The sequence below is a fragment of the Suillus bovinus genome, assembly GCF_016758785.1.
Source record: "Suillus bovinus strain UH-Sbo-P2 chromosome Unknown EDB93scaffold_1, whole genome shotgun sequence".
In the NCBI taxonomy this organism is placed as follows: Eukaryota; Fungi; Basidiomycota; class Agaricomycetes; order Boletales; family Suillaceae; genus Suillus; species Suillus bovinus.
This window is the reverse complement of record NW_024542057.1, coordinates 533710-558668: the sequence shown is the minus strand read 5'-3', so window position 1 is coordinate 558668 and position 24959 is coordinate 533710. Positions and strand designations below refer to the sequence as shown.

Genomic DNA, 24959 nt, shown 5'->3' with positions numbered 1-24959 from the left:
GAGTCAGCGAGTTTCAAAACACCGAGGCCGTGTCTCTTCTGCACCTATAATCAGTATGTGAATTGTAGAACTCACCATAAGAGTAACAATATGTACCTTGCCCTTCTTCTCATCCACTGACAGAGCACCATGGATCAAACCTGATCCACTCTCTCTTGTCTGTCCCAGCTCAAAGTCCTCGCCACTCTCTGATTCATCAACAAAATTTGCGAGCCACCGTGCCCACCCACCAGGTCCATCCCCATGCCAGAGCACTATCTTCATGTCAAACTCACGCCCAAAGACGATTACCTGACCCACTGCGCCGTCCTTGTCAGGGTTGAGGTCGACACCAATATAGTTGTCTGCCTCATCGACGACAAGAGGGATCCAGCCACGCTGGGAGTATTCTTTCCACACATAGCCATCAGGTAGAGACCGCATGGTATCGCGCAGATGTGGATTACTTCCTGTTTGAGGGTCGTCGTCGACATTGCGCCAAAACCACCATCCTTCAAGGACAGCTTTGAGAGGGAGTAACAAGCCTAGAAAGTCGCCGATGGTGAGTGTCGATTCCCATTGCACAGTGTAAAGCAAGGTACAGTGATTGTTTATGTGAAAGAAGCTCAGCACTTTGGGGGTGGATGGTATTCAAAGCATGAGAGACGTGGAGCTGCATGGCTGGCGAGGGAGCAATGAGCAAAGGGAGGATGTCCTAATGGCGAACATGTTAGATAGCATGAATAAGTTGTTAAATATGATACCCACAGAGCCCCCTTTCCATTTGATTCCCAAACAGTGACTGCTAGTTTGAAGTCACCAAGGATCATTGCAAACTCAGCTAAGCATCGTTGCTGGGATGGTGGAGGAATGGTGGAACCAGATACTGAGAACTGAGTTGCGGTGTATGTACTCGAACGTGTGGGAAGAGAAGGTGTAGAGGAGTGCACTGGGGTTGCAGGTGAAGTTCCAAAAGCCTGAAAACAAGCGTAATGGTAGTCTTCGGCAGCTGGAATACTGGTGAAAGAACTCGGTAATTGGCATCCAGAAAAAGGCGACAGAGGCTGGCATGTGCGATGAAATCTAGAACTGTCCGGCAGCTTTGAAGGGGTAGAACACCGGTTGCCCCTTGCCATGACCAATCTTTCCTGTCCCTTCCAGGACAAGGAATGGTATGCCCACAGTGTTTGCTCTTGCGTCCGCCCACTCACATCTCCCAGTCGTCCCAGAGCTATATGTCACAACCCTCCAGCTAGTAGCAGCACTTTTATCTTTTTGAGCTGCTACAGGTCATGGATGAGCCAAAGCCTTCAAGGAGGCCAAGGGACCATGATCCCGCTCAGCCAACCGATTTTGCAGAGCACATGGTTGCCTTCCAGAGAAGAAATGCTGTGTATGTTTTATTTCTTTTTCATATGTAATGCATTGACTGAATTTTATTTTGTTTATCTAGTTGAAGTCATCCCCGTGAACATCCTGAGCGAACACCTTCATCTCATCTGCAACTTTCAAATCCTAATCCACCACTCTCCTGCAACAACATCTCCACGTAAGACTCTTCTTGCACCTCACATCATTGTATCCCACCCAGAGGCAAATTTATCACGGCACCTCAAGATATCTACCCCTCCCCCCCTACCATCACATCAGACCCATCAGGGCAAACTCAACACGGATCCCATTCCAATGAGATACACAACTGAGCCTGAATCAATTTCCAATGCAACAAGTAGTTCATCCCCACCCCGAACACCCCCACTTCCCATCAGAGAGACCCTACAGCAAGTCGTCAACTATTCGATCAACTATTCGATCACAGGAAGGATGATCCTGTACGATTTGCAGTTCTTGCCCATCCATCGTCAACCGATGCCCACCCTCCGCCTACACCTAAATCATCAGGAGACTATATCTCCGCGTCTTTGAATTTGTCATACGCTCATTTGTTGACATCGAGCTTCACCCTTTTTTCTTCTGGCGCGATAGATAATTCATCTGCATCATCCACATTATTCATCCCGCACTTCTTATAATCTATTCACAGAGCCAAGGTATGTTAATCCTGTATCACTTTACAACGATGGTATCTCACAAACTTTCAGGCAGCCATCGCGCCTCTGCTTCTTCCCAATCATTCAAATTCACTCACTCCAAATCGAACATCTCCACCTCATTCCGCTAATGCTCTCATTAATGAAAGGGCCCAGCGTCATTCCTTGCCATTGTCTTCAACCTCGGCCATCACTCCGCTTTGCCTATCAAGGGCTGCCTCGAGTCTACTCACGGCTTCTAGCACACCCACAACTTTAATAGCTAGCTTTTCAAATCTCTTTCTGAGCTCATCCAAGATGGGTTTCCGAGTTTGTTTCTGCCCGTTGGTAACGTCCCGACCCTAATTGTGCAGAGCATCCACATAAAGGTAAGCACATAATTTTGAAAGATACAGCTACATATACTTACATCACTGAAGTTGTCCTGTGACCTCTTTCGCTTTAGGCTCGGATGTTCCAGCAAAATCTCGATATCCGAGTCTGAGTCTGAGTCAAAGTTGGCGAACCAAGCCTGCCAGCGGTCCTTCGGGTCATTTCCTTGGGGTGCTAGATGTTCTGTTTTAGCCAGTCTGTGAGTTACTTGGCCAGGATATGAGCTTTTGAAACCTGCAATGCTCACTATATGTATAGCACCCACAGGAATACACCGGACCACCTTGCCCATGTGGCTGACCAGGACCAGGGCAGGAGTCCTTGTGACTTTGTGGAGTGGAGTTCCCCAACGCTGGAGTGATGGTCATCCTTGCCTGCACTTTCAGTGTTCATCAAGATGATAGTGTCGGCTCCATCATTGAAGCCAGAGGAGCGTGAGTCAATACTAGTCTCAGAATCTGCGTCAGACAACATGTTTGCTTGTGTCCCCCTTCAAGTTGGAGAGTAACATATTTAAATTCATTTCACTCCTCATCTCAAACTCGCACAAAGACGGCTAACCCTGCTCTGATACAGAAGTTCCTCTTGGATTCTCCCTGACCCTGCATTCCAATGTGCATGGGCTCCCGAAATTTTGTTGTCAAGCTCCGAGAGACCCTGCTGGCGATCATGTCACTTATGATATAGCGTCAAGATGGACTCGATTTCGAATTTCGACGCAAGTGCGGTTATTAAAATGGCTTAGACTAGGGTTGAACATCAAATGCTGAATGTTGAGTACTACTAGTTCTAAGTGGGGAAACAACCTAATGTCTGCAGCCCTTCCGTGGTACTTGACGCCGCTTAAATGATCTGTCAATGCCAACTAAATGCATCTGGTGTGTGACACCTGCTGATAATTTTACATGTGAGTCAGATCCCATGACCACTACTAGTAATTAATGATGACACCCCGTCGCAAGCTTTCCCTCTACTGGTGCCAGTGATATCGGTCCACCACTAGTCGAACCTTCATTTTTGCTGGCCCTGCAACTCTGACATTCAAAACTTCTGCCAGCAATGTTTGCGCAAGATCCGATACACTGAGACTAGTACTGCTTCCATGCCATGTCATTGGTGTGGTGAGTCACACTAAGCCACACTCCACAAGTCATACTCCTGAATCTGTCCTTCAGAAACCGCAGAATTCTCCTAGAGGATTCTATGCTGCTATGCCACGGCTCATTTGTCATGTTGAATATTGCATAGGTGGACACAATGCAAATGTTCTTGTCAGCAATGGTGGAGGACTGCAACCTGCCATGTATTCGAGATCAGTCACGATGACTTTAATTTTACCCCAGATACAAGCATGTAATTAGGTTTAGTGTAAAATCGGCGTGTCGTGAACTTTCGAAATAGAAATACCTGGGTTTCAGTGTATCAAATTGTCAGGGTTAAAATGCTCGGAACTTACTTGCATTTGCATTGCTTGGTCCAAAACACCAAGGGTTTGGACACATGTGCAATGAAAATAATTTTGACAATAGTTCTGAGGTCCCGCTGGTCAGGTGGCACTGTCCCGTCAATAGACTCAGGATAGTTTCATACTGTAAGTAATTGCCGAAAATATTCTAATGAAATCATCCTGACTTCAGCTGTGCAATGGGACAGGCTCAATGATTCGAGATCCGAGTACCCGAACTTTAGGCTAGACATTTTCTAGTTTCCCCATCATCATCTGGTACTCATGCCAGTGCCAGCGTTGCCCCTCGAACTCGAGAAAGAAATTATTATTCTCGCTATTGATTGCATACAGCAAGCTTACTCCCTTCTGTTTGTTTCACAGTGGATACATTATTGGTGAGCAACTTGAATTCCGAAGCACTGAATGCTGAGTTACTGAGTACTACTGTTGTAGGACTGAAAGGCTGCTTTATCGAAAAATTGTCCTGCCAAATGAAACTATTGCTATCTCCTTTCTTTCATCACTTTGTATTCGGTCCCAGTGCTGCAGTGATTTCACTCGAGGGGCTGTGCAATCACTGTGCATTGAGGGCGATGTACTTCTGAGCACAGCTGCAGATATCCTTTCGCTGTGCAGTGGTACCACCAATCTTGCATTATGGATTGCACCATCAGACTTCAATGAAACAACAAATCCTCTGCTGCGGCCCTTGAATGACCTCCCCCTAACATCATTATTGCTTAGTATATCCTTGATTTTCCATTACACCCAATTTGTCTCTCTTTCCACTTTCAAGGCCTTCAGTACAGTGACATGTCTTGAAATTCTCAATGCTTGGGTGCTATGGAACTCCACAGTTGGTCTGGAGTATCTTCATGGACTGATGCACTTGTGTTTACATATCCATACACAGAGGACTAAGCCAGAATTAGTGGCTTCCGTTCTCACTTTGTCACACCTTCAAGTAGTTGTGTTTCGCATCTCCGAAGATATTGAGGCAGTCCAAACATTTTTGGAGTCTAATTCCCTCAGCGACTCTCACATCGTGCTGGCATCTCAAATTCCCACTGCCTGGGGTGAATTTGGAGGTGATGACATGTCTCTCTGGAAGGGTGCTGATCAAGTAGTAGATTGGAGATGCGCTAGTACACAAGGTATGTCTTTTTATCCTACAAACACGCTTATGAGTGGCTAACACGTTCAGTAGGAGGGTCTGCACCAAGACAAAATGAACTCCTGTACTGTTCAAGGAAACTTGCCTTCTGAGAATGGCTGTAGGACTGGGGACAGGGCAAGAAATGGGCTCGAGGCATGAGTTTAGGGCTGCTGCTGCAGTGGATTCATGTATCAAGGCTGAAAGCAGCCCAGGAGCGATCATCTGCTCTTGCATTTTACATTTTGCAAGCTTCACGGGTGTGCTAGTTGAAAACAATAATCAAATACAACCTTTGTACAAGGTGTGGCTGACTTACGGTATGAAACTGGTGATGGTGCCTGCACCTGCACCGGTTAATGCAAGCTGAGGTAACTTGAGATCATGTGACATGGGCTGGGAGTTGATCCGCCATATCAAACTGATTGTTAGTCTTTTGGATGGAGCCATAGTGGAATGCGAGTCACTGCCCAGCTGACGGGATATATCGGCAAATTGGAATGGAGTTACGCTGGAATGATCGAGATTAACATAGTGAGCCTGAGGATCGTTGGGGATGGGGTATCCTGCAGCGGATGGTTGATGAGACAAGTATGCCATGCTGGATGGTTGCCTAGTGAGGTGACTGTGGTCCTCTTGAGGGGTATGTGCCATCGCCATCTGAGCATGGGGATGCATGGGGGGGAGCATGCAAGGTATCACTGTAGGCAGCTTGATGACCATAACCACCGTAATAATTCTGATAGTAGTGTTGAGCATTGAGGGCAGGGGATGCATTGTGATGTTCGATCATGGTTGGTGGGCGGTAATTAAAGGATGGCAGACTGACATTTGAAGACTGAGGTGCTCTGCCCGTCTTCATTGGGCTTGCATTTGCGGTGCTGGAATTTGAATTGAGAACACAAAACGGATGTTCAAAAATGAGACATACAATGCACCACATGATGAGGAAACCCAACACAGCCAAACCGGCGAGACAGCCAGCGATACCACTTACGACTACAGTAGTGTTGACGGAGCCTGAAGAGCTAGCAGTTGAAGGAGTTGCAGATGCAATGGTTCCGGTACTGATCACGATTTTAGTTTGTGATGTGGTTGAACGTGGACGTAGAGTGCGGAGTGACTGCCACTACGGGGGTCTATCAAATGATAAATAATATGCATGGGTATTAAAGGCAAGACACTGACCATGGACAACACAGTTTGTGGGACTGGAGTTGAGGAGGTGGACGAGGTGGTAGTGCTGGAGGTGGTGGGCATGTTGTGTTTGAGAACTAGTTTCCAAGATTGGGCCAGGAAAATTGTCGTCCAATAACGAAAAAAAGACAATTTTGATTGCCTATGCATCCATGCATTGAGACGCGCACGTTGACATCAAATGATCCAAAAGCACGACGATGTGATTGACTGATCAAAACGTCATAACAGTACGAAATCTCAATGTTCAACAACAGTAAACTTTGCCACGTGTCACGTGGCCTTGTGGGACTTGTTTGACATTGCCTTGTCAACCCTCTGCCCTTCCTGCTGTCCCCTATCCTGCCTGTTGTCAAGCTCTCCTGCCATCCTTGCCATCAGCCTACATACGTTTGGCGGACTTTGGGGGGGGGGAGTCTGTACAGACCTTACACAGCCCAGCTATATCCTTCATGTCCTCCTGCCAATGGTAAGTCCTGTCGTCAAACAAAACAGATGTCATTTATCCTGACATGTGCTAGTATAGGGCATGCGATCTCGGCTTTTCCGCCACCACAAGTTCTGACCACCGCTACAAAGGCGACCGGAATGCTCTCTGGTTGAGTTTACATGTTTTCCTAGAGTTCGTGCTGGTGCTTATCTCAAGCCAGGTTTTTCATTTTCGCCATTCTGTATGACTGCTGTACTGGTTCCAAATCTATTTCTTTTCTTCTTCTACCACTGTCTTGATTTCCAAGCACCGTTCAATGAGTTTCAAAGCCATTCTCCGGCAAGACAGTGAGTACTTTGATAATGACAAGAACAATGTGAGTCATACAACTCTCCAGCTCGAGCACAACTCTTATCAGAATTTGACAGACTGGCGCTCTGACATCAAGCTTGAGCAAAGCCCCCCCAAAGATCAATGGTCTCGCTGGCGTAACTCTGGGAGTGTGCGTGTTATGAGTCCTCCTGAGGTTATGATATACTGACTTTGGTTAGGATTGTCCAATCTATCACAACTATACTTGCTGGTATGATCATTGTCCTTGTATATGCTTGGAAGCCGGCTCTTGTCGGCATGGGTGCGTCTTTATTCACGATTTTGAGCCTTCCACTTATAAATCTCATCGTTTTTCAGCATGCATCCCTGTTCTGGTGTCCACTGGCTTTAAATGTTTGGTACGTGACCTGCATTTTATGCTCCCGTCGTGCTAAATGCCTTCTGGCAAGTCGTTGTTCTGAAAGATCAAAATAACAAGTCGGTGCATGAAAGCTCTGCTCAGATTGCCTGCGAAGCTGCGGCAGCTATTTGTTACAAGAACATCTAGACGCTTGGGCCCCTACCATTTTTCTCCTCATCCTTCTGGTATCAGCCCTCGCATCATACCCTTACCCCGACCTCACCCTTGTTATCCTTGTCATCCTCGCATTCCCTTTCGCCCTCTACCTGTCGCTTCAGCAGAGCCAGTCCATCTGGCCGGATCCTTTTGCTGACGAAGCATACCCATGCTCCGTTCCACCACCTGACTGATCCTGTGGACAGTCCCCTTGCCCTTACCGTCAGGACGGTAACCTATGATACGATGCATGACACATCCCCTTTGCCCCGTTTCCTTTCTTAATCTCTGACTCGGTGCGCAGTCGCACATGCGACTTATACTTAGATCCGCAGCTGCACGATCGTGCCCCTGCGCGTTTCACTTCTTATTCGATCTCTGACTCACTTTCTTATCCAGCACGTTCTACCTCGACCGAACGTGCCTTCCTGTTATGGTTATACCCCTTACCAATTGCCTCTCTGGTAGTACGAGTTATCATCCACTAATACGTCTCCTGTCCTCTATATAAACTCGCTACCATGTACCATATTCCCTAACTTGAATCTACTTGGTTCTTGACCTCCTACTCTCACCAGAGTGATCCCTTCTGCCTAGCCAGCAGTCGATATTCTATCTTCTTATCTGCTCATCGCGGATAAGCCTATAGTCTCGATCTTTGCTCATCGACTTCTGTCGACAAGCAAAGCCCCTGTTAACTAGTCGGACTTCTGTCCTTCTAATTAACGACGATCCTTACGATTAACCTTCGGGTGTCGTAAGTCTTGGCAGATACAGCTCATCGTCTAGCATCCGCCTTACGTAAGCTACCCGATTCGGACATAGGCGTCAAATCTTACTTGCCGACACGTCGCCAAGTAAGACCCCTAACCTTGGGCTAGCCCAAGGACGTCCTCGACCGTTGACGACAAAAGCTCTGTTTGAGCGTCACCAACAGATACCATCCAAGTCGTAACACTATTCGCACTGTTGCATCATTGACCCAAGAAGAGCACTGCCTTAATCTTTACAGATGGTGCCTGGAGGACCCGTCAGAACATTCATCAGGACAGTGGAACATTCTGTTCATACTCTCTCAGGCTATGGCGCGACACTCATTTCATAGCTGAAGATTTCCATGCAATCATTTTTCATTGATTTGATGGTATGGCCATTTTGTCAACCTTTAAACATCCTTGAAGTGAACTTAACATTGGCAGAGTATGGTATTTGGCGCAATGCAAGCTGGTAATGTCTTTGCCTTCGTGCCTGATGTCTCGTCGGCCAAAGTCGGCTCTAGCGGTTGCGGTAAAAGTACAGTGTAAGTCTTGTCATTCTACAGTATTTTGACAGGCATTTGAGAGTCCATTTAGCATCCAGTCAGTAGAGCGTTTCTAAGATCCAATTTCTGGACAGTTTTCACTTGACGGTCACTCAATGGAGAGCTTATTGATGTGTTTAATGTCCAAGCATATCAATAGCAGCTTTTACTTGTGTCACAAGAGCCTGTGAATATGCTCATGATCTTAATCCCTTGGTGGAGAGGAGCTGACTACTTGCCTTGCAGACTTTGTATGCGGGAACTATCCACTTCAATATCTTGCTCGGTGCCTCCAAACCGGAATCTGAGCAATCGCTTCCAGAGTAAGACCTTCATACCATGCGAACTCGAGGCATACTGATGTGTTAATAATAGTGGATTTAATACTGAAGTCACTGGCAAGGGATCCCAGCTTTGGGGGTCAAAGACGTGGGCATCACTCATTGGTCAAAACGGAACACTTGCATTACAGTCCTTCGTCGTGCTTGTTCAGTAAGCGAACAGTGGTGCCCATGAATTGTAAGTGCTATGGCTCGAGGCCTCTCAATACAACTGGTACTAAAATACATCTTACACTTGACAGTACACCTCGCGAATTATGTCAGGACCTGGGGACTTAAATGTATGATGGCTGGAGAATTGTCTTCTCCTGTCTCTCGAAGACATCTACTCCAGTGTTTGGAAACTACGGCAGATAGGTTGCTAATGGTGAGGGTTTGCTTTCTACTGGATGGGCTCACCTACCATTCTCAATCGCTTTCCATATTATAGCCTAGAGCTCTGGTGCGCCAAATGGTCAGCTTCATCGAGGTAAGTGATGATGTGGACAAAGAAGTCCATAACCATCAGGGGACAGAGGCGGTGAAACATGGTAAGGCATTCAGGCGATATGATCTCAATGTCATCTAATGTCCTAACCCCCAACAACAAGATCCACCCTCTAGTCGCTCTCAAATGACGAATTGCTGCACTCAAGGAAGAAAATGCGGACCTCCGAGTCCATGGGCTCCCTGGGAAGAAAAGGTATGTCTAGTGTTCAAAATTGCGGCACAACAAGTTAATAAAACATCCAAGTAGTGAATTGAATGCATACTATGGTCGACCCATTCGAAGACTCGTATGTCTGACCGAGCGTGTCGAAGATTTGGTAGCCAAATTTAACAGGCACATTGGGCTTGGCACTGTCAACAAATCAGATGTGGACAAGATGGATTCAGATGACCCAGAGTAAGTACATTTTCACAACTTTTACTGGTTAGCACTCATGTCATGTTCCAGTGAAAATAGGCGGTATTGCTCCTTCAAGAAACTCATGGTATGGTGTCCCTCGGCTTATAATCTGCTACGGTTGTCAGCCGAGCACGAAATTCTTGCTTTTGCCTACAACAAGGTGAGTCTCCCCAAAATAATTCATTGATGAAATGTGACTGTATCTTGCATCCAGCTGAATGAAGGCTCTGATGGGGCCAGAGGGGACGACTTGGCTAGTCTTAAGTGTGCTGTTGCCGATTGGCTAATGGAACGCACTCCCACACCAAATCCCACCATTCACAGACAAGATAAGTCTGGTCAGGGTTTTTACAACAACGTGACGGGCAGACTGCTGTGCCCAGTTGATTACGACTGGAGCAATCACATGTAAGGGCTCTTTTCTGACCTGCGCCATAACTAACTGATGTCTTCAAAGTGTTCAAGCCTCCATTTGAGACTACCATCCTGATTTTTGTATCACCGCTTGTTCCTGGCCGATATTCCTGTACAAGGATGGATGTTATGACCCCCAGAATCCTACCAATGGTTTGTTTAAAGGCAAACTTCTTTTAAAGGTAAAATTATTATGTTTGTTAGAAGCATACTGAATGCAGTCTTCAGGCATTTAAACACGTGTTCACCTCTCCAACTTCCACATATGAGGAACAGCCTGCTGACTTGGCGGCTCGTTCTGTATGGAACAAGAACAGCAGCGAGCATCGCACTTGGTGCGATGTTTCAACACTCCTCAATATGTGGTCTATTCAACCTCACACCATAGCCTATGTGTCTGTTCAGGTACAGACTATTTAGCTCAATATTGTGTGCTTCGCTGATATGGGGATTTAGCTAAGATTTGCATTGTTGAGTGCAGGATCTTGGCACATTGTTGACGACGAATTCAACCACAAGAGTTCTATGACAATATAGTGGACTATCTCGAGCTCCCTCCATCACCAGAAGCTGCGAAAGATGTTGACGACCTTTTACTGTGGTGGAATCAGTGAGTAGTTTTGGCATCACCATCTTTCATTGATTCATTTGGGATTTGTTTTTTAGAAAGGTTTTTGGTAGAAAATTTGTTTCCGATTATTGCCCGCAGCATGCAAACAAAATGTCTGTCGCCATGACTTTGGCCAGGCGCTAGATGTAGCTAGTACTTAATGTTAAATGTTTAACTGGTAGCTATATGTAATTTTACATTGTACATAATGAATGATTAAAACTTTTTATGACACATTGCCGAGTGAGATTCTAGTACGCATCAATATTTGACATTTAAGACCTGCAATAGACAATATGCCCAGACATTCTGCGCTACCATAATTTAGAGATAAATGGTCCACCTTCGTCACTCATTTGGTATCTGGTAGTCAACAAAAATATGATAGATGTGGGACTTCATGTAGTGAGTTGTGTGTGATGCCGCAGTATTGAAAGTTGGGTGTGCTTGTCTCAAGGACAACAATACTAGTAATCAGGGAAAGCATCTACATGACTTGCAAGCTCTGGTAGCATACACCACACTGATACATGTGGGCTACAAGCTCCATACAGATAATTATGTTCAAAGAACCTAAATTCTACAATACAATTTATCTTCCGTATATTTCAGTTGGAATTGTCTAATGTCTGACTTTCCGTTGTGTAGTTATAAAGCAATGTATCACACGAAAAGGGTGATAATTCCCTCACTTAAATGTCATACTTGGTAATCTGTCAAATGTATATAATTACTATTTAAATTGACCAAGGAGGCTAGGTGTGTAAAGGTATGTATGATGTTCAATACTTGTTAGTTAATCATCTTGTAAATATTTCAGTTGCCGTTGCATAACGTCTGACTTCCCGATGTGTAGTTATATGGTAGTGTATCACATGAAAAGGATGATGGTTTCTTCACTTACGTGTCACACATGGTAGTCCGGCAAATATGTAAGGTTATTATTTAATTTGGCCAAGGAGGCTAGGTGTTTAAAGGTATGTATGACATTATATAATTACGTGCCATATTTCACCTGATTGCAGGTATTATGACAGGCTCCTACCCACCACTGCTTCGAGGGTGAAGGCGGACTACTGCTACTATAGTATTAGGATTTTGAGTGATCACATGGTACAAACAATTTTTCAAACCCAGCACAACTTTAATCCTTCACCCTCTCAGCAGCAGCTGGCAGATAACATTTGTAAATACTGCCAGCCACAGCGGCACGTCACTGCCGACAATGTGCGGACACTTAAATGCCTAAGAGATGTAGCATTTGTACCTAAGTCTAATAATAATATAATTTATTATTATTCTTGTGCTACTCAAACAATGACGATGTCGGATCAAGTTGACACCCTCTTGGAAGCATTCGATCTTGTTGGCATCTCAGCATCAGAGTTCCTTGTTGAATTGCTAACTAATCCCCATTACACCACCCACAAGAATACAATCAATTTAAGATCATGCAGCCTGTGCATCATCAAGCTTCTCACAGGACACCCAGGAGCTTCTACAGGAGGTGCGCTGAAGTGGGCCGGTGATATCATGAAATATAGGTGTGCACTGGAGATTCAAGAACTATCAGCAAAGAAATCTGGCTACCATTTTTCAGTCTTGCATGCATCTGTAGAACAACTTGAAGAATTTGACATGGAAGAGTTAGGTGGAGGGATGCTACAATGCGCACCATTCTTGTGGGATATGCTTGATGTCCTTCTTTCGGCAAGGAGAAGTAGCAATTGGAGAGACTCACACAAAAGTTTGGACAACCAAGGCAATGATGATGATGACGAAGCTCAGTATTGGGAGGAATTGGTGTTACGACTTGGATGGTATCTGTTGGCGACGCTCAAACAGAGCATGTGTCGTCAACGGTCGAGGACGTCCTTGGGCTAGCCCAAGGTTAGGGGTCTTACTTGGCGACGTGTCGGCAAGTAAGATTTGACGCCTATGTCCGAATCGGGTAGCTTACGTAAGGCGGATGCCGAACGATGAGCTGTATCTGCCAAGACTTACGACACCCGAAGGTTAATCGTAAGGATCGTCGTTAATTAGAAGGACAGAAGTCCGACTAGTTAACAGGGGCTTTGCTTGTCGACGAAGTCGATGAGCAAAGGTCGAGACTATAGGCTTATCCGCGATGAGCAGATAAGAAGATAGAATATAGACTGCTGGCTAGGCAGAAAGGATCACTCTGGTGAGAGTAGGAGGTCAAGAACCAAGTAGATTCCAGTTAGGGAATATGGTACATGGTAGCGAGTTTATATAGAGGACAGGAGACGTATTAGTGGGTGATAACTCGTACTACCAGGAGAGGCAATCGGTGAGGGGTATAACCATAACAGGAAGGCACGTTCGGTCGAGGTAGAACGTGCTGGATAAGAAAGTGAGTCAGAGATCGAAATAAGAAGTGAAACGCGCAGGGGCACGATCGTGCAGCTGCGGATCTAAGTATAAGTCGCATGTGCGACTGCGCACCGAGTCAGAGATTTAAGAAAGGAAACGGGGCAAAGGGGATGTGTCATGCATCGTATCATAGGTTACCGTCCTGACGGTAAGGGCAAGGGGACTGTCCACAGGATCAGTCAGGTGGTGGAACGGAGCATGGGTATGCTTCGTCAGCAAAAGGATCCGGCCAAATGTACTGGCTCTGCTGGAGCGACAAGTAGAGGGCAAAAGGGAATGCGAGGATGACAAGGATGACAAGGGTAAGGTCGGGGTAAGGGTATGACGCGAGGGCTGATATGAGGAGGATGAGGAGAAAAATGGTAGGGGCCCAAGCGTCTAGATGTTCTTGTAACAATTGGGTGATCTAGAGCTGGAAGGTCATGGTCTTCCCCAATGACGTGCCGGCGATGCACACTATGTCCCGGTCTTTCTGGATGAATGCCTTGGCGACTTTCATCTGCCAAAGACATGGCCACTTGCCGAAACGCTCTTGTGTGACCTGTTGTATCTCGCTGAAACTAGGGGCTTCAGAAGGTTGTTCGGACATGTGCAAGGCATAGGCTAAAATAATTAACTTTATTGCCATTCCAACTACAGTATTTTTAAGTGTCCGCACGTCGTCAGCAGTGACGTGCCGCTGTGGCTGGCAGTGTTTACAAATGTTATCTGCCAGCCGCTGCTGAGAGGGTGAAGGATTAAAGTTATGCTGGGTTTGAAAATTTGCTACCACATGATCACTCAATGTCGCAGTCCGCCTTCACCCTTGAAGCAGTGGTGGGTAGGAGTAGTGTTGCTGCGAGGCGAATCGAATCGAATCGAGGTGGAAATTTGTGGTACCTCAACACAGTTCGATACTTACGAGTTGCAATGAGTTGCGCCTCGTTCGACTCGCGAGTTACTAACGAGTTCGGAATTATGCGAACCGGTGGTTCAGCCAATGAGAAGCCAGGGATGCTAGATACTGCCAATGATGATTTTTGCAAGTAAATACACGATGAGCAGACAGAAACTACAATAAACTAGTTACAATCAATTTCCCTTGCATTTGCAAGCAACTGATCGAGCTCGCGAAGATTCCCAGCAGCCATTAGCTCGTCAACTGCTCTTGAAGTCACAGGTCCAGATATTGTGTAGTCCTGCTCATTAGCTACCAGGTCCTCCATAAAATTGAGGTGGTCTTGCTTGTAAGTGAACTTCAGAACTTGTAGCGCCTCGAGTATGGTTGGAGATAGGTTGCTGCGCCGTAGAGTGCAGGTCTCTTTGCTTGATGAGAATATGCGCTCAGAAGGCACAGATGAAGCTTGAGCAGGCAGAACGTCCATGGCAACACGAAATAGAAGCGGGAATGTGTGTTCTTTTTGCTAGAATATAATACTCCTTAATCCTATGAAATTAATGAAAAAAAATGATATGACATACCTCCCAGAAACGAACTATATCCGTTGTGTGTTCAGCCACGTCAGGTAGTAATCCTGCATCTTTGTAACGAGAAAACTTGCACTCGGCATCTTTCCTGTCTTGTTCGAGTTCCTTGTGAATCAGTTCCTGCACAGTTTCTGATGCTGTCGATGGTTCGGAGACAATGATGGTGGGAGTCAGAGGAGTAGTGCTAGTAGTAGGAATGGGAAGAAATTGCTGTTGAGTTGGTGAGCTCATGCTGTGATGTCGAGGGCGTTGATAGTTCCTGCTGGGCCTGGCTAACTCTGATGGATGTACAAAATGAAGTCAGATATTTAAGTGTTTTACTTCAATTGAAAATTTCAGTGTCCAGTCAGGGTCTCAATAGCCGAGAGTGACAATCCAGATTCCAAGTTCTTTTGGATGTTGGAGGGGAACTTAGCTGCCAATCTGTGTGCCAATTGCAATGAAGGGATACAACAATAATGACCATTATGATGTAGTACAGGGGATTACGATGTATGGATGTAAACTACATGAACTCGTTTCTAACTCGCGAGTCCAACGAGTTGTAACTCGATTTAGTTCGGAAGGTTCGAGTTGAAACGAATTGGGTCATTTTCGAGCCGAGCCGAGTCTAGCTCGAGTTGACCTCACCTCGACAACAACACTAGATAGGAGCCTGGTATTATGACCGTTATAAGGGGGATATAATGGTTTATAGCGGATCTTGACTCTCAGTGATGTAGTTACTATCTTGCCAAAAAAAACATAGATCCTATGCTTATATGTCAATTGGCGGTGTAATACCCATTTTTTCCTGCGACCAAGATCCAAACACGCTGCATTCAGGACGTGACCGTGTCCACAATGCTTGCAGCGATGTTGTCTCACCTTCCCGACTGGAAACAAAATATTGTTTTATGTTGACCGCAGTATGTGCAACTGCAGAAAATAATTGGGACGTTGGGAATACATAGGAGGCACTTTCAATTCTATCCCACCCGTGAGCATTTTCTCTAGGTTTATCAAACCTTCTGATTTTTCGAACTCGTGCTGGGGGCTGAGCGCTCTCACTGCCTCTCAGGCTGCTGTCAATGTCAATGCTACCCCGTTCAATTTCCGAACCAGAAGAACTGCTGTGGGCCCATTCAAGGTTAATTACCGCTGCCCTGTATTTGATGAACTGTGGATATATCAGAGGTTTGGACTCTGCTTATGGCTACAGGAACGGTATCACTCCCATCATCGCCGTACCCCCAGCTGGCAAAAAGTGAGCAACGCATACATAGGAGAAATCGTTGACTGCGGCACTTTCAGCCATCAAGTATCTTTGTCACGCGCTTGGCTCTCCAAAATCCCAGACGCGAGGTACACGTACCCGCATTCATCGGCAGGTGTACTGCAATGACACTGGACGCTCTGCAAGTTCGGAACGACTGTCATCGGATATCCAGAGCTATTCACCCATCGAAGTACTATATTGCAATTCGCAATCTGTCACCGGTTCACCATAACCCGTTCTACAGTTGCGGTGATAGTGGCACATCAAGTCAAATCAAATGAATCTAAAATGGTCTCTCAACTCCACCGCCTTCTTTGAGCCAAGAAATCAGGACTCCAACCAACGGTCCGTTTGCGTTGTTGAGAAACAGGTGCCCTTTCTCATCCATCCCGTTCGGACAACCTTTGATTGTAGATCATATCATGGATAGTGACGATGGCTTTGGACCCTCATCTAATACATAGCAAGACTGTCAGTGCTAGTGATGCCATCAACCAAAGCTTCTGGGTGCCTGACCTCGCCGTTCACAGTACCTCATGAGAGGCAAGGCCTATCATGTTTCCCAGGCTTGATCACATTTCAAGATATCGCAAATCCGTCACTTTTCATTGGTTTCCTAAGCAGTGGGATCCGACGGATCTATTGCAACATTCTTTCTTCTAGCCCGACATCAGCACGCTCATAATAATAACTCAGAACTGATTGTTGCTGACATCGAGAACAATTAGATGTGACTTCACGATACATTTTTAACGAGTAACTATTCGATAAAACATGCGTTTCAGTGCACCGTGACAATACATCTAACATATATCCCAAACATACTGCATACATAATAGCGTCATTACAAATTGAACCATCCACGAAGAAATTGATAAACATCTACTACGACCAAAGCAGCAATCCCAGAATTGACAGTGGAATTCTAGAAGTGCTCCTGTGAATGTACATGTTCAACGTTGGAATGAACAATGAACCATAAAGGAAACAGACCTTGGCAAACGTAAACTCAACATTATTGCTACTGTGCATGAGCGTTGCTGCCTTAATAGATTTCGCAAGAACACCCGGACCACAAAAGTAGGTCTGCGAGAGCAACCATGAGATTTATCAAGAAGACTAAATTCATCAGACTTACGCCAACTTTGGTCTTCAATTGTGCACTGCTACCAGGGAGATACTGACCAATCTCAATTGCTTCCCTGATCCTGCGATAGATGCTCTTCCAGTCGGGGCGGCCAAACATGGTGCGAGTACGAAGCAATGTGAGAGGATCATAATCGGCACCAGCATCGTTGACAGCAATGTTCCAGAGCATATCTTCATCAATCTTTTGAGTGAGGTAGATGTTGATGCGTAAGAAATTTGCTTGATATCATATTTGAGCTGAATATTTCCCGGGCCAATCGAAAGCACTCACGGTCAACTTGAGCTTCCTCGACCTCTTGCAATAGGCTCTGAAACCAGCCGAACGAGGGAGCATCACGACAAACCCAGAAAAATTCGACCCTTCGGAGAGAACCAAGATGACCTTCCCTTTGACGGTACCAGATATGTTTCAGAATTGACGCGAAGGGAGTAACACCTAGATAAAGGTAAGTATCAAGCATTAGGTCCTACGTCATTTCTTACCGATACCAGCGCCGATCAGCACAGCAACCTCGTTGTCGAACACGTCCTCAGCAGGAGCGCCATAAGGCCCGTCAATTCTGACATCAGGGAGTGAACGGGAAACAGTGGGATTGAGTTCGACATAGTCGCCACGAGTGCCGCCATACTCGGTTTCATCTTTTTCAATACCTTTCATGGCGGCCTTTGTCATTGCAGCAACCACAGATGGACCGCAGCCAAGCCGCTCTCCTAGGGAGTGAGTCCAATCACCAACCTGGCGAATGTGAACGGACACATAGGGGTCTTCAGGAGCCGAAGTGATGGTGAACTATATTTTTACAGCGGTCAGAAAATACGAAAGCCGAGCGGTGATCTACTTGTCACGCACAGGATGCCATTGCCATCGGGAAACTTCCGGGACCTGAATGAAGAGCCACTGGCCTGCCGTATACTTGAAACTAGTTTTGATGATCCGCAGTTCCATGGCTCCACTAGGATGAACAAGAACTTTGGACAGCGTTGTTGCCCTTCGAGCACGATACTCTCTATACATCCTTTCGGCGAAGTAAATAATACCAGGCCAAATGGTGAACCTCCAGCTCTCATAGCCAAGACAGTGCTGCGTAGAGTAGAAGGGGAAAGTATCAATGTAGTCCGGATTTGCAGAGTCGCGGACAAAGCACCCAGTGGCATGGCTGTAAAGGCCAATGAAGAAGAAGAAGGCGAGGTGATGAGTGTACCAAAAAGCTTCGAAACATTGGTTGCGGATTTTGTGGTGTGCAGTGGAATACATGAGGACCATGATTAGGAGCATGAAATGGCCAGTTATACCACCAGCCTGTGTATAATGGATCTGCAATGCATACTCCGGTCGAACCTCTGAAAGAAATCAATAACGAGCGTTAAATCCGAAAATCACCCTAGCACTCACGAGTGCGTTCAACGTTGAAAAAGTTGACATAATGGGCTGTAGTATGGACCATCGCCCAAAATGCCATGGAGTATGCGACCTGTCTATGGAACCAGATGTTCTCGTCGGCGGGGAAGAGCCACGCGAGCTTGGGGCGAACAACGCGAATGATATTGCGCAGCATGGGAACCAGTAGCAGTCCCGCATCAAATGCAAGAGTGAGACCAGCACCACGGGAGGTCCAGACAGACCATTTCAGAGCATTGAGAGCAGCCAACTTATTGTCGGTGGCCTATTAGACATATAGTGAGTAATTGATGGATCTGATGCGATGAATAAGGCTTACTTGCAAATACCAACCCAGAGCGAAAAGGGATAATTGGATACCATAAAATAAGACATTAAAAACAAGCCTTCTCGGGTTGAGGAACTCGCTCTGAAACCAGGATTCACCCATGGTATGATAACAGATAATGCGGTGGAAGTGAGTGGGGCCTGCCCCAATTGTAGGAAAGAAGGACGAGAAAAGAACAAAGGCGCTAGAACTAAGAAGAGATTTATAAAGTGTACCGGACGGCACAATGACAAGGTGATGTGATAGTAGAATTATACATAGTACAAGCTGTATCCTGTTTCCGACGTCCGACGTGGTTACGGCAACCATAACCGCCAGCCAAGGCAGCCTGTGCAGTTCAGCGCTGCAGCTCTAATTATAACAGATTCAAAACTTTGCCCAATGCATTGCTTTCACTGGAACTAATAATCGCCGTGACAGTGCACATCATCCCTATGATATACCTATTTTTGCAGTAACCCACCATGACCATATTGTTCTCGAACCGTGATTGCGGTTTTAGATGTATAATAGACATGTCACGGTTGTGATGTACTATTCCGAGTGCGATTTCGGTGCTGTTCAAGTTTGACTATTCATTCAACCTGCCTACGGGAGACAGAATATCGGCTTGCAAAATCAATCACTTGATCGTTGCGTTGATTGAAGAGTACGTTCTGCGGCGCAGCCGTTCGAAGTGAAACAAAATATATATCCGGGCAAAATTAATAAGGCAAAATGGCACGTGGTTTGTAAGATTTGTTTACGACGCGACTTGTTGAACTGCTCATTGCAAGGAACACCACTATAATGGCTACACTAGCCCCCTTCTCTACCTCGTATCGACAGCAGCCAAGTACAGGCACGCCATCATCAGTATTCCGTCAGAACCAAACACAACAAAGGCCGGCTTCTGCCCTTGACCTTCCAGGTCTTCAAAGCGCAAGTCGCGTGTTGCACGACCAGTTCATGAAGGATGCCCAGATAATACCAGATATTGGTGACATCCTCACAACCCGTAAATTGAAAACCCTCTGGTATATTCACTTAATCTCTAACTTCCTTTGCCAGCTGGTGGGCAGTCGTCAGCACTCTATAGCGTCTTTCCAGATGACTACCGGGCACCATTTCAGAAGAGGAGGCTTGTAGGCATTCCTGAAGCACTGTTCCAGTATTATAACAGTATGTCCAATAAATTCGGCTCTGATGCTAGCTTAAAGCTTTATAGCTACCAACGTTACTTCACACATGGGTCTAATACCCAAAATCGAGCGTGTATGGATATCAATTGATCATAAGCTATTTCTTTGGGATTATGTCGAAGGGTATGTGTGCCCTTCATACTTCTTTGCAAAAAAATTGATACAACCTTTCCAAAGTCAAGACATAAGCTCCTTTGTCGACCAACCAGATGTCATCACGCATGTCGCTGTCGTAAAACCAAAAGTTGGCGTCTTCGTCGATGAAATCACCTCCGTCATGGTCATTTGCACTCCTGTATCCGTTCTTTTGATTGGATTGTCGATGTCCTACAGTCCTTGGTACCAATAATCGCTCCCGCAAAGAAATCAAGATGTATGCAACAGACATGACGGTTTCGACTGACATCGAAATGTACCTCTGTTGTGGGGATGTCTGACGGGCGCATCTTTATGTGTGGTTCTCAAGATGGCTGTCTGTACGAACTGCACTATCAACAGAGCGAATCATGGTTTTCGAAACGGGTGCATATAGTCAACCACTCTGTTGGAAGCGTACAGAGTCTGTTCCCAAGGTTCACCTCGCCAAAGTCAGAAGGTTTGTGATTTGTTTGGTCCTTGACTTGCGATCAATAACTCCTGCATCCAGACCGCATCGTCGCTGTGATCTCAGATCCAAAACGCAATTGCTTCTATACTCTGTCTGCTAGGAACTCGATATCTATATACCAGGCAAGCAGCGAGAAGGCTGTGCACCATGTACAAACTATGTCGAATCTTTACAAGTCTGCGCAAGAGAAGGCACCTGGTTCTCCTGCTCTTACCCCTTCAAACTTCCAGATCGTGGCTCTACATGTCCTGGACCTAGGTGAATCACGGACAGGGGTTCAATTGATAGCCATCACCATGAACGGTGTACGCTTGTACTTCTCTCCATCAACCTCTGCATATAGTTTTTCATATGGGCCGACCCCAAGTGCTGCAGGCGGTGTGCGACCTCTGCAACTCATTCATGTACGACTTCCACCCCCAAATCTATTGCACCCAGACGAACAATCTAGCCCCCATCGTCCTGCTTACAACAGCTCCACCCGAAACTCACCTCCACAACCTCCATCCCGTCCCTTCATCGTGTCAGGACTCGAAAATTCATGTTATTTGGACGGACTAATGGTCTCAGCTCAGCCTGGTGATACAGATGGGACAGACTTTTTGCTTTGCACCGCTCCCGATCTCACTCGAATTGGCTCACTCGGGCAACTAAATCCGCCATCCCAACAACAACCATCCCAGCAACCAATATACGGTTCCTCATCATATGGGACTGGGGCAAATCAACGTCCTCCTTTAACTGAATATGCCACCTTGCTGGCCATCCCTGGTCGGACATGGTCGATGGCGACGGTTCCCCGAGAATCTATCCCTGCATCAGTTGCTCCTTCACCTTCAGTCACAAATGAACTTGCAACACAATTCTCTGAGCCTTCGCGACAGTTCATGATCCTCACGAATGTCGGTCTCACATTTTTGATCAAAAGGCGAGCTTTGGACTATCTCAAAGCGGTCATAGAGGAAGTCCAGACTGAGGGAGTGGTGCAGCCAATAATCGAGTTCAGAGACAGGTAGGTTTATTTGTCAATATATCGCTCAAAAACTCACTTCCGTCTAGTTTTGGAAGAGATCAGACATGTGCCATGTTACTTGGTCTTGCAAGTGGAAATACTTTCCTGGATGCTGGGGAACTATCGACAAGTGGCACTCTCTGCACAATAAATTCCGATATTGCCAACGTTGCTAAGCAGGCGTTCTATGATTTTGGCGAGCGACCAATCTGGACAGAACGAGTGACATATGGTACAAGTAAGTAGTGCATTCTCTAATCAGACTCGAACTCACACACTTTCAGGCGATAGTTCTGGTAGTGCCATCTTTAGTGGTCGAAGGGAGGGCTTTGCTATATATTTTGCGCGTCTAGTACGGCCACTGTGGAAAGACAAGTTAACAAAGCCAGGGTGAGATTCACAGTTGTTGTGGCCGAATCTCCTCATAATAAAAATGCACAGCCCCTCCGGTTTGCAACAGTCGAACTTCGATGATAACCTTTTGGTGACTGTACAGAAAAACCTCTTCGCATTGAAGGAGTTTCTGGATAAAAACCCTCACCTATTCCACTCTGCACCCGGGGAGCATTCAGTATCGCGGACATCATCTGGCAATGAGCAAGAAGCTTGGAAGGTTATTCGTCTTTTATATCGTGATGCTCTCGCTTAATCCTTCCTCAGGCTGAGCAAAATTCTGTTTCCCAGCTCCAAGCGCTGTTATCCAGGACAATCGAGGCGATATCTTTCATACTTCTGTTGAACGATTACAGGCTAGGGGAGCTGATAGCCCAGTAAGCGTTTTTGATGAGCGGCTTCCTAATCTCATCCTGATTGCCAGGTGCGATCTCGATACGCAAAAGTTGATCACCTCCATGACATTTGAGGACATTATAACTTCGCAAAATGGTGTCACAGCTGCACGTGCATTGGTTAATGTCGTAATTGACCAACAGATCGGTCAACAGATTAGCGTGCGTATCTGTTATAACTCTGCTGTACTGGGATGACAAGCTATGTACAGGTGGATACGATCAGTGAGGTACTACAGCAACGTTGTGGTTCGTTTTGCAGCACAGACGATGTCATGTTGTACAAGGCCAGTTGTATTTGTTTCTTGTTTTGGTGATTCGTCTTACAGTGAATCAGGCTCGTGAAAGCGTTCGTAAGGCTATGGAGTCGCGAAATCCCTCTGAGCGTCATAATTGGCTCGGAGAATCTCTGAGGTAAATTCAAAATACCAAATGGGGCCCATGATTCTAACTGTATTGCACCAGACTGTTTACCAAAGGTGCGCGGATGCTAGACTTCGACAAAATTCGCGAGGTTTGTGGTGAATACCAGCAGCTCGGTTATGCCAAAGGTTAGTACGTTTGGGTCTAGTGGTCACTGTATTCACACCTGCTCAGGAGCTGTGGAACTTCCATTGAGTTGCGCCCAGGCACTAGACCCTGATAACCTGGGCCTCGAATACTGGTATGCAGCATGTCCGCCAAATGACACCCGAAAGGAGTATTGCGATAGACGACTCAAGTGTTACGACCTTGTCCTGCATTCTCTAAGCGTCTTTGAAGAGCAATCTTCACAAAGTCCTGTAAAAGGGTCAGCGTCAAACGCGATGGACGACCCCGAAGCTATACGCAGCCATGCCTATGACCTTGCATTTTCCAGCGAGGACGAGATGTTTCACTCCACGTTATATGACTGGTTAATTAACCGGGGTCTTGCCGACGAGCTATTGGCGGTATGTCGTTTATCGTGCACGACGATTCCAGCCTCGCTGATAAGTCTGGAATGATTGTAGATGCGGCCTCCATTCCTGGAAGCCCACCTCAAGCGGGAGCCGATTACAGTTCCCAAGTATCAACTTTTGTGGCAATTCTATGTGAAAGACGGTCAGCCGTTACGCGCCGCCGAGATACTTGCCATTCTAGCAGAGTCTGAGTGAGCATTATGTCTATCTATTCTATTCAATCGGCACCTCACCAAACATACTAGTACTGACTTGCTGTTGGACAAACGCCTCGAGTACCTGACACTGGCCGTTGCCAATGCGAAGTCTCATCCGGTGACTATCGGTGGCAGGCATGAGACTGCTATTTCTTTCCTTACCAACCTCGAAGAAAAACTGGATGTCGCTCAAGTGCAGCTTGAGGTATATAACACCCTCCTACCTCATATGAATGATCCTGGAGAAGCTGGAGAGAAAATCAAGTATCTCAGCCAGACCTTGTTGACAATGTCCGAGGTATGACCCAATGAAAGATCTCAGTTGTCGTTTTATTCATGTAAATTTTCAGCTGTATCAAGTCTATGCGGAACCATTCGATCTACCGGTCATGAAGCTCTTGATCTTACATGTCTCTGATCATCACGATGAACATGTTGTCCGCCCCATATGGGATAGAATATTTGATGATGGTACGTAAGGTCAGTTGTATGAAGAGTTGGCGTATGTCTTACTTGCGTCCCGTTAAGCGATTGAGAAGGGTGCGGACGCACAAACCAATGCTGACCACATCATCGCGAGTGTTGTTCCACTAGGGAAACGATTTTATCCCTCTGAGAGTGCCTTCCCCTTGAGTGAGTCAGACTGTACTTCTTCCAGGTCTTCTCAGCTTATAACATAATTGCAGAGTACATTGCATCGTTGTTGGTCAAGTTCTCTCTCAAAAACAGAACACACCTACCAAACGGTTGGACTCCTCGGGTGCTTGTTCAGTGTGGTGTTCCTTACGCGGATGTATGGGATGTACTCCATGAGATGTATGAATCACAGGTAATTGGTCCCATCTGAGAACTTCGCACCAGTGAAACTAATTTTGGCACCCAGATACCGCCCTTCAACACGCAGAGTGGCGTGCAAGTCGTATCAGCTGACATTGCAATTCTTTTAAACGACTGGCTTGAGGAGGCAAAGCGCCCTCAATCTTCAGTTCCCCGAGGAGAATTCCCTGTTGGCAGAATAGATCTCGCTGTTGGGCAGTATCTGACGGAACTAGGTGCCAATCAAGCGGAGACAAAGGCAATTTATGAAGGTATCAAGCGCCAGCTGAGAAGAAACTGGTAATACATGGGATAGCTTATCTATTACTCATCATAAAATCCTACTACTT

General features: G+C 46.1%; 8 protein-coding genes across 8 annotated transcripts; 5 read left to right on the top strand and 3 right to left on the bottom strand.

The window, feature by feature from the left end:
- Positions 1-138: 138 nt before the first annotated feature.
- Positions 139-537, bottom strand: EDB93DRAFT_1042824 (uncharacterized protein; the record flags this gene model as incomplete). The annotated part of the gene is made up of 1 exon (XM_041444583.1): positions 139-537. A coding segment is annotated over one exon (399 nt), but the record flags the coding sequence as incomplete, so codon positions are not given.
- A 738-nt stretch (positions 538-1275) lies between these two features.
- EDB93DRAFT_1260184 (uncharacterized protein) lies at positions 1276-1905 on the top strand (the record flags this gene model as incomplete). The annotated part of the gene is made up of 2 exons (XM_041454171.1): positions 1276-1372; positions 1433-1905. The coding sequence occupies 2 exons, from the start codon at positions 1276-1278 to the stop codon at positions 1903-1905; spliced, it is 570 nt and encodes a 189-aa protein (XP_041313519.1).
- A 13-nt stretch (positions 1906-1918) lies between these two features.
- Positions 1919-2876, bottom strand: EDB93DRAFT_1099243 (uncharacterized protein; the record flags this gene model as incomplete). Its single annotated transcript, XM_041446913.1, has 4 exons — positions 1919-2013; positions 2278-2371; positions 2440-2626; positions 2650-2876. The coding sequence occupies 4 exons, from the start codon at positions 2874-2876 to the stop codon at positions 1919-1921; spliced, it is 603 nt and encodes a 200-aa protein (XP_041313518.1).
- Positions 2877-4131: 1255 nt separating this feature from the next.
- On the top strand, positions 4132-7423 carry EDB93DRAFT_1260177 (ABC transporter transmembrane region-domain-containing protein; the record flags this gene model as incomplete). The annotated part of the gene is made up of 16 exons (XM_041454170.1): positions 4132-4244; positions 4399-4705; positions 4763-4972; positions 5128-5262; positions 5307-5357; positions 5435-5645; positions 5752-5800; positions 5952-6139; positions 6178-6265; positions 6557-6668; positions 6721-6849; positions 6937-7005; positions 7058-7131; positions 7181-7263; positions 7320-7360; positions 7412-7423. The coding sequence occupies 16 exons, from the start codon at positions 4132-4134 to the stop codon at positions 7421-7423; spliced, it is 1872 nt and encodes a 623-aa protein (XP_041313517.1).
- A 1297-nt stretch (positions 7424-8720) lies between these two features.
- EDB93DRAFT_1099241 (uncharacterized protein) lies at positions 8721-11216 on the top strand (the record flags this gene model as incomplete). The annotated part of the gene is made up of 13 exons (XM_041446912.1): positions 8721-8818; positions 9065-9141; positions 9194-9337; positions 9402-9526; positions 9590-9628; positions 9795-9841; positions 9932-10045; positions 10106-10208; positions 10263-10456; positions 10582-10615; positions 10691-10867; positions 10984-11072; positions 11129-11216. 13 exons carry the CDS (start codon positions 8721-8723, stop codon positions 11214-11216), a joined length of 1329 nt encoding a protein of 442 aa, XP_041313516.1.
- Positions 11217-12395: 1179 nt separating this feature from the next.
- Positions 12396-12956, top strand: EDB93DRAFT_1074656 (uncharacterized protein; the record flags this gene model as incomplete). Its single annotated transcript, XM_041445107.1, has 1 exon — positions 12396-12956. One exon carries the CDS (start codon positions 12396-12398, stop codon positions 12954-12956), a length of 561 nt encoding a protein of 186 aa, XP_041313515.1.
- Positions 12957-17116: 4160 nt separating this feature from the next.
- Positions 17117-19169, bottom strand: EDB93DRAFT_1244553 (ferric reductase NAD binding domain-containing protein; the record flags this gene model as incomplete). The annotated part of the gene is made up of 8 exons (XM_041452222.1): positions 17117-17128; positions 17185-17277; positions 17330-17559; positions 17612-17776; positions 17824-18130; positions 18191-18681; positions 18734-19004; positions 19059-19169. 8 exons carry the CDS (start codon positions 19167-19169, stop codon positions 17117-17119), a joined length of 1680 nt encoding a protein of 559 aa, XP_041313514.1.
- A 687-nt stretch (positions 19170-19856) lies between these two features.
- Positions 19857-24913, top strand: EDB93DRAFT_1237068 (nucleoporin; the record flags this gene model as incomplete). The annotated part of the gene is made up of 22 exons (XM_041451377.1): positions 19857-20064; positions 20118-20228; positions 20275-20371; positions 20426-20549; positions 20620-20671; positions 20715-20843; positions 20895-21867; positions 21915-22105; positions 22152-22257; positions 22309-22480; positions 22528-22637; positions 22685-22817; positions 22868-22949; positions 22985-23069; positions 23170-23228; positions 23253-23587; positions 23648-23787; positions 23842-24091; positions 24144-24264; positions 24322-24426; positions 24480-24622; positions 24677-24913. 22 exons carry the CDS (start codon positions 19857-19859, stop codon positions 24911-24913), a joined length of 3963 nt encoding a protein of 1320 aa, XP_041313513.1.
- Positions 24914-24959: the final 46 nt, after the last annotated feature.